Source organism: Coffea arabica, chromosome 5e (genome assembly GCF_036785885.1).
Source record: "Coffea arabica cultivar ET-39 chromosome 5e, Coffea Arabica ET-39 HiFi, whole genome shotgun sequence".
Lineage (NCBI taxonomy): Eukaryota > Viridiplantae > Streptophyta > Magnoliopsida > Gentianales > Rubiaceae > Coffea > Coffea arabica.
This window is the reverse complement of record NC_092318.1, coordinates 46,342,339-46,350,400: the sequence shown is the minus strand read 5'-3', so window position 1 is coordinate 46,350,400 and position 8,062 is coordinate 46,342,339. Positions and strand designations below refer to the sequence as shown.

The 8,062-nt window shown below is 35.2% G+C and overlaps 1 protein-coding gene across 1 annotated transcript; it reads left to right on the top strand.

Moving 5' to 3' along the window:
• The first annotated feature begins 128 nt into the window (after positions 1-128).
• On the top strand, positions 129-1,730 carry LOC113687552 (berberine bridge enzyme-like 8). Its single transcript, XM_027205139.2, has one exon. It carries the CDS (start codon positions 129-131, stop codon positions 1,728-1,730), a length of 1,602 nt encoding a protein of 533 aa, XP_027060940.1.
• The last annotated feature ends 6,332 nt before the right edge of the window (positions 1,731-8,062 follow it).

The following is an 8,062-nucleotide window of genomic DNA, read 5'->3' as shown; positions in this document are numbered from 1 at the left end:
TTGCCTTTTTTTTTTTGGTTAAATTTTATTTTTAATACTACACAATAATTGAAGTGAAATCATTCAAGAGACCCTATAAATAAGCTACTGATCATGATTGTTTCAAAATTGCATATTACCCAAAAAGGATGAAAATATCCTATTCAGCAGTGCTTCAATTTGCTTTCCTCCTTCTCATTGCCATCTGGTGGGATTCTGCATCTCATCCTCACCACGAAGAATTTGTTCAATGCCTTTTAAATTATACTGATAGCCCCTCTGATTTCTCAAAAGCAATTTACACCCAAAACAACTCTTCTTTCATGTCGGTCTTGGACTCCTACATCCAAAACTTGCGCTTCCTTTCACCAGAAATTCCTAAGCCCCGAGTCATTATCACAGCTTTGACTGAAAATCAGATTCAAGCAGCAATATTTTGCTCTAAGAAGCACCGCTTACAGATGAGAATTCGAAGCGGTGGCCATGACCTTGAGGGCACATCCTTCATTTCTGACGTTCCATTTTTTGTCCTAGACATGTCCAACTTCCGTTCAACCTCGGTAGATGCTAAAAGTCGAACCGCCTGGGTTGGAGCTGGAGCAACCCTTGGTGAACTATACTACAGCATTCACGAGGCCAATAGCTCTCTGGGGTTTCCGGCTGGTACATGTCCAACTGTTGGCATTGGTGGGCACATCAGTGGCGGAGGGTATGGTCCATTGACAAGGCAATTTGGCCTTGCTGCGGACAATGTCATCGATGCTCGGATCATTGATGCAAACGGAAAAGTTCTCGCTAGAAAGAGCATGGGTGAGGATCTCTTTTGGGCTATAAGAGGTGGAGGCGGTGCAAGTTTTGCAGTCATTCTTGGATACAAGTTGAAATTGGTCGAAATTCCAGAGAAAGTTACTGCATTTTCCATCACCAGAACCTTGGAACAAAATGCAACCCAACTTGTATACAAGTGGCAATATATTGCCTCAAAGTTACCACTGGACCTTACTATCACACTCCAATTTGTCAATATCAATTCCGATCAAACAGGTAAGAGAACTGTGCAAGTTAGATTTGTGTCTGTTTTCCTTGGTAAAGTTGATGAATTATTTTCAATCATGAACCAACAATTTCCCGAGTTGGGGTTGAAGAAAGAGGACTGCAGTGAAATGCTTTGGATCCAATATATAGCCTTTCACAATGGTCAACCAATTGGTGACGTTAAAGAGTTCTTGACCAGGAGAGGCTCTCGAGCTAAACTTTATTCCAAAGATAAATCTGATTTCGCCAAAGAGCCTATCCCTGAAAAAGGGCTTGAAGAGATATTGGAAAAGCTTAATGAATTACCTCCTTCTATGGCAATAATGGAATGGAGTTATTTTGGAGGAGGTGTAATGGATACAACACCGGAATCAGCAACTCCATTCCCACATAGAGGAAATTTGTACCTCATATTTGTAGAGGTTTTGTGGAACGCAACAAATCAAGAAGTGGTGTCTAAACAGCGTATAGATTGGATCAAAAAGCTTTACAAGGTTATTGGAAAATATGTTCCTAACAATCCAAGAGCTGCCTATGCTAACAATCGCGACCTTGATTTGGGGGTGAATAATAAAGGTAAAACAAGTGTTGAAAAAGCAAGGATCTGGGGTGCTCCATATTTCAAGAACAATTTTGATAGACTGGCAGAAGTGAAAACCAAGGTTGATCCTTATAATTTCTTCAAGAATGAGCAGAGTATCCCACCTTTGCACTGATCATGGTCGAAGAAGAAATGCCCTGTAATTTTTGGGAATCGAGGAGATTCTGAATTTTGAAAGGTTTATTTCAATTTGTTTCCTGGCTGGACAAGTCTTGTTAGCACAATCAAAGGCAAAACACTCACAAGTTTCATTAAACAATCAAAAACATTACTTGTTAAGGTTGGCCTAATCTTTTTCTTGTGCCATGAGTCTTCAATCCGAAATCTAACTTTGTCCAAGAATTTTAGTATCAATTTAACATCAAAAATTGGAGAAGGTGACAGAATTAGGCATATTGAGGTATAATGAGTCAGAAATGCTAGTTGACAGTGTGAAGTCTAGATCTATGAATACATTAAGCATCTAGGCCTAGTGGGTAGGGCTGTCAACCGGTCGGGTCCGGGCCGGAATTCATTATTCCAGACCCGGACCCGAATTACTATACCGGACCCGGATTCGACCCGTTTACCTGACGGGTCTTTTATTCTATGTTCCGGATCCGGATCCGGCAGGTCCTGGATCCGGGTCGGGTCTACCCGAACAAATTTAGCAAAATTTATAATTTCTAATAAAAATGAGAAAAAAATATATTTGTAAATTAATTTCTAACTAATGCAAAGAAAAAATCAAATAAGAAAAGAAATCAAATTGACTTTATTCAAATACATTACCCTAATCAAATTATATTGATAAATATATATTTTTTAAATTATTAATTCATTTACATCCGGATCCGGGTCTAATACAGGTCGGAATACTATATTCCGTATCCGACCCGTTTTTTTGTTTGACAAAATGGATCCGGATCCGGATCCGGGAAACGGAATTAAATCCCTATCCATACCCGCAATAATTTCACGGATCCGGTCCGGATCCGGGTCTAGACCCGACCCGATGACAGGCCTACTAGTGGGCCAATCGTGCATGAATTAACCGAATCCCCCAACAAGTTGGTATACCTTTTTTATTTTTTTCTCCATCCAAGAAAAGAAAATATGAATAAATTCCGTAAATGCATCGACCAGAAAGGTGTGCCAGTAAAGGAGTACGTAAGAAATCGGGACGACGTTTCCAGATATAATTACTTTAAACTTTTCTTTTGTATTTTTCATCCGGAATAGGTGTGGACAGAAACACGAGAAGAAAAAAACCGAAATATGCAAGAGAGTAAAATTGATATGTCACCCGAAATCATTAATTTAATCTTCTGACAAAACATTGACATTAGGATTTGGAGATTAAAAGGTATTGAAAACCAAAAATATAATTAAAAATAAAAGAAAAGTTCAACCGGAAATAATTTGATGAATGATACTTAATTGTTGAGTGAATTACATATAACCCCTATAGTTTCATTTATTACCACATGACTCTCAAAATCTCCACTTCACCACCTTATAGTTTTATATAAAGTGAAAATTTGACGAAAGTTAACCTATGTAACATCGTTAATTAAAATGTCAACAGTGCTCTTACCCAAATGCTAATCAATGAATGACTTAATTGCCTTGTATAAAAATATAGGAGTATTATGCAGACAAATACAAAAATCACAGTGAGAGTAAAGTGAATATTTATACAATCATAAACGGGTAACGCGAAAATTAATATTTTATCACACGCGCTTTTAGAGCGCATTTGATATAAATGCCGTAATTGATTGTGCATTCTGTCCATTTTTCACTTTACATAAAAATATAAGGGGGTTATGTAGCTATTTTGAAATCTTGGGGGGTCATCTAGCATTATATAAAATTATAGGGAGATTATAAGTAATTTACCCTTAATTTTTTCACTTTATTTGAAACTTGTGTTTAGTGTTTAATTATTTTGATTCAATTTCTCAAAAATCAGGATTTTGACTAAATCCAAATCTTCAAGTGATCTGTATTTTTGTGAAAAATAGATATTTGTTTAATTTTTTAAAATAAGAATACAAGATTACTATCAACTTTAGCACTAATACAAAGGCATTACACATGAAAAACATTACAATTTTTCCCGCACAAATAATGGGAAAAATAAAGAACATATAAATTAACCTGTAGTTATACAATTACATATGGGGTTTTCCTCATACCTTCTTTATATTGTAATTGCAGTGATGCTTAATTGGTGCTGATACATAAGAGAACTTTAATTTATGCCCTCACTGAAGAAACTTGCATTATGAAAATTAAAATTTTTGTCGGAAATATTAAATAAATTATAGCATAATCCTTAGAAGCATGCACTATTTTAGTAATTCAAGTCCTTATATATGAAAAATCGATGGCATATTAAGGTGATAAAACAGCATAACTGATCTGCTGATCACATCTTTTGCAAGAGAACAAGACGCCATCTGCAAAAAAAGTTATGATCACTGATGTATTTTAGACTTAATTTCTGATTTGTACGTTTCAGGAATTACTAATTTGCCAAACGATTAGCTCTATAGGTAAAATTTTTCCTGTAGAATATTGACCATTCAAATACAGTGCGAGAAAAGAAGTGCTTCTTCCATTAGGCAGATTTTCAAGATTGAAATGCTATACATTTTGGATTTCATTCATGAACCTTTTGAAATTCTATGATTTAAGTTCAAGTTGTTTGTGCTTTTAAGTTTTTGCCAGGGTTTGAGCGTACGGAAGTTTACAAATGTACCTTGCCAATCTTTCAAATGGGAGAAGAAAAACTAGTGCTTAAGCTTGCTTTGACAAACTGGCAACGCTAGGATTTCTTTGTTATTGAAAAATTTGCGATCTCTACAAATTTTAATCATGCATAGCTACTCTGAGCGGGGCTTTGTATACAAGGTATGCTGTTCTATTTCTTTTGTAATATCTTGAATTTTATGTACATGTGGTTGAACTATTAAAGTGATGCCACTTTTCACCATCTCAAGATTGTCTGCATTTTTGATACACAACAGGGCCTAATGTGATTCAGCTGGTGAAATTCCTTCTGAAGAATGCTGTTGTTTTGGAGAAACTATGCTGATTTCTACGACGAAAACTTTTCCGCCTACTGGGGAAGATTATATTTCCCTGGTGCCATTGGGAGGCAGAAAGATCAGTTTACATTTGAACGATTGCCGGAACTTTCACAGAAGTTTTTAAGTTTTCCTAGAGCCTCCACCAAAGCAGTGGTTATTTTCATCTGAACTACTAAGCCAACCCATCAATGAAGTGGATTAATGTTGGACTGCGTTTAATTGGATCAACTCTAACCCATAACCCAACCGTTACCCAACGTACTTTACCATTCACTTCCAACTTTCAACTTTCACATTCTTTCAAGGGATTAGGATCCACTTTGAACGAAATTTGACTTAAAAATAGTTTTGAGTTAAAAAAAAAAAAATCATGCAAATATGCTGCATCTTTAGGTTTTCTACCTGTGTCTGTGAGATTTGTTTGCTTTTGAATATTTTCTTGTGTTTTTGGTTGGTTTGGTGGCTTTGATTTGAGGTGAAATGGAGAGGGAAGGGAGCAATGAGTTTATGCTTATTTGGGTGAAGTTTCCTTCCATTTTCAGTGTTTAAAGGTTTGAAATTATTTCAAATTCAAGGATATGGCCTTTGTCAAAACCCACTGCCTGAAGGTGGCAGTCATTAATGGTAGCCAACAGCCTTGAAACTCCATGGCCATGGCTGCCTTGTGTTTTGGTGAGGGAGAAGAATGGTTGAAAAAAAAAGAAAAAAAGAAAAGAAATGAAAGTCAATGTTTTGATAAAGAATAAAATTAGGAAAATCAAATTCCGATTGTGATTAAAGAATGGGAAAAAAATTGCTATTACGCAAGGTCGTTTCCGTTGGCATCTAATGGCTATTGATGTGTAATCTTATAGGAACACTTGGATTCTGTATTTGACTTGTTTGTGTGATTTGGTTGCTCAATGAAAAATCTCACCCACCCAAAAAATATGTTGGTTTCTAATCCCCAACTCAAAACTTTTCCATGAGTGAACTCACCCAATCCAACCTTTTAGATTAGTGGATTTGAATTTTGTGTTTGATTTGCTTGGGTTTGGATTTAATTTGCCAGCTCTACTTTTTGTCTCTCAATATAATATATATATATATATGTATGTATGTATTTTTTTTTTGGGTCGGTAACGCCAACTATTTAAACTATTCCTACTCTACGAAGGAAGGGAGCCTAAAGAGACTTTTATAGAGGTTGTGGGATGAATTACCAGACAAATGCAATACTATACCCTCTGAATTTTTTAAGAACAAGAAGCACTATATTTCTTATGTGATACACTAAGTGGGGTTTGAACTATCGACTTAATGTACAAGAGAGTTTTAAAGGGAAATCCCTTGACCATTGGACCAAGGCTCAATGGTTCTCGGAGTATAATATATTCGATGAAAGTTTCTAACATGTATTGGTGTCTATGCAGGTTTCTCAGCCAATTAATACGCTGCTTGGACACCACTTGTTCATCCCACGAAACCCCTTCACACATGATGTACACATTTCCTCTATGTGGGAACGGGATTGCTGTTGGATTTTATTTTTTGCTGGCTTCCCACATCGTTAAGAAAAAGGAAACACAACACTTAATCAAATACAACAATCAGAATTCTTCATCTCCTGGACAAAAATTTAACAAATTCAAAAATTAAAACACATAAAAAAATGAGATTTTTTATGATTTTTGGCTGTATTTTTTTCAATTTCAATTATATATTACTTTTTTATAAATTGTATTTATTTTTTATTCAATTAATAATTATTGAATCGCAAGAAAATAATAAATAACTAAAATATGGTGTTTATGAATGAAAAATAAAAATTTAATAAAAAATAAAATAAAGAGTGGATGGGACAGAAGATTCATCCCACTGTCAAACAAATTGTAAACTATAAAATAAATTTTTTGGAAAAAGTCAACGCTTTTTTTCAAGGGGGAATAATTTAGTTGGCGTCGAGTACTTGTTCAAGTACACAAGCAATCATATAGTTGGATTGCAAGACGGTCGTGGTCCCCCAAAGTCCTAATTAATACACAGTCAAGAAAAGGATGGATGGTACGTAATTAATACAAATGCTGCAGCAATTAAATTTAGGGGCGCTTGCACCTTTTATTGATTTACTTATTTTTTCTTTGGGATCAAATTAACGTACCGGGTTCCCAATGCTGCAGCAAGATTTTGTTTCCGAAGTACATCAAAAAGCATATTATCCGTGGAATCGAAACTTAGGCCGCTTGACAAAAGAGGATAAGCGGTAAGAGATCAGGTGGCAGAGAGTTTACGCAGTAGAGGTTCGCATGCATCGATCGCAATCATGGACCGATACGATAACTAAGAGAAAGTTCTTCCAACTAAATGAAGCTAATAAAAAATTCTTCCAAGTCAAACACGATAAAATGAGAATCTTGATAGGGTGTAGTTTGTTAGTAATTTTGTGGATATTCTCTCCTTTATTTTGAACCAAATATTGCATTAATTGATAGATATCGTTCATATTTAATCATTGGTGTTAATTGTAAAAAAATGGGACTATGAACCGGTTTGACATGAGCGTGTCCAGGATCTGTTGTCAAGTCTGGAAGGTTTGGGATTTTCCTGTGAACTAATTCGAGTCGCAAACTTTGATTGAAGATTAAGAAGATTTCTGATTTTATTAGTAGAGTATTTAGTTAAGTAACACGGATATTATTGTTGGTCGAGTCCTTTTCCGCTCAGGAGTTTACTTTTTTATTCATTGCTATAAAGTAGGAAAAAGATGGGAATTGGGAGACGGCTGGTTTTTCGCTTGATTGGTACTTCCGAAGGAGAAGTCAATTCTTTTTTTCTTTTTTTTTTTTCAAATGGTAACAGAATTTTCATTAAAAGTTACCATACAAAGGTTGAATCAACTGGAGCAACTGCTCATACATCCTTTTTTTGACTAAATTGGTTTGCCAAGTTGTGACTAACACCATTTCCTTCTCTATTAGATTGCTTGATCGATTAGATGGATTCATGAAGACCATAATAAATCCGTTCCAGTGAAGCACTTAGGTGAAAATTTTAATTTTGACCAAAACTATTTTGGTGCGCTGAAAAGCATCGTATTGCAATTTGCAACAAAGTCATAAATCTGATCAATTTTGACCAAAACTATTTTCATATGGTGAAGTTAATTGGTTTGATTGATCAGTGAAACAACAATTCTCTTCTAAATTGTATCCCTAATGACATGCTAAGAGTTCAAGTAAAACTTCTACAAATACACTTTTTGGGATTTTAGTAATCTTAATCGAAATAAGGGAAAAAAAAAACACAACACTTAAACAAATAAAACAATCATAATTCTTCATCTCCTGGATACACTAAGATACCAAACGTTTTTCTTCTTCAACCATAATGA

Excerpts from the sequence above, each read along its gene's own strand:
- LOC113687552 (XM_027205139.2), top strand. The coding sequence starts at position 129 with ATGAAAATATCCTATTCAGCAGTGCTTCAATTTGCTTTCCTCCTTCTC.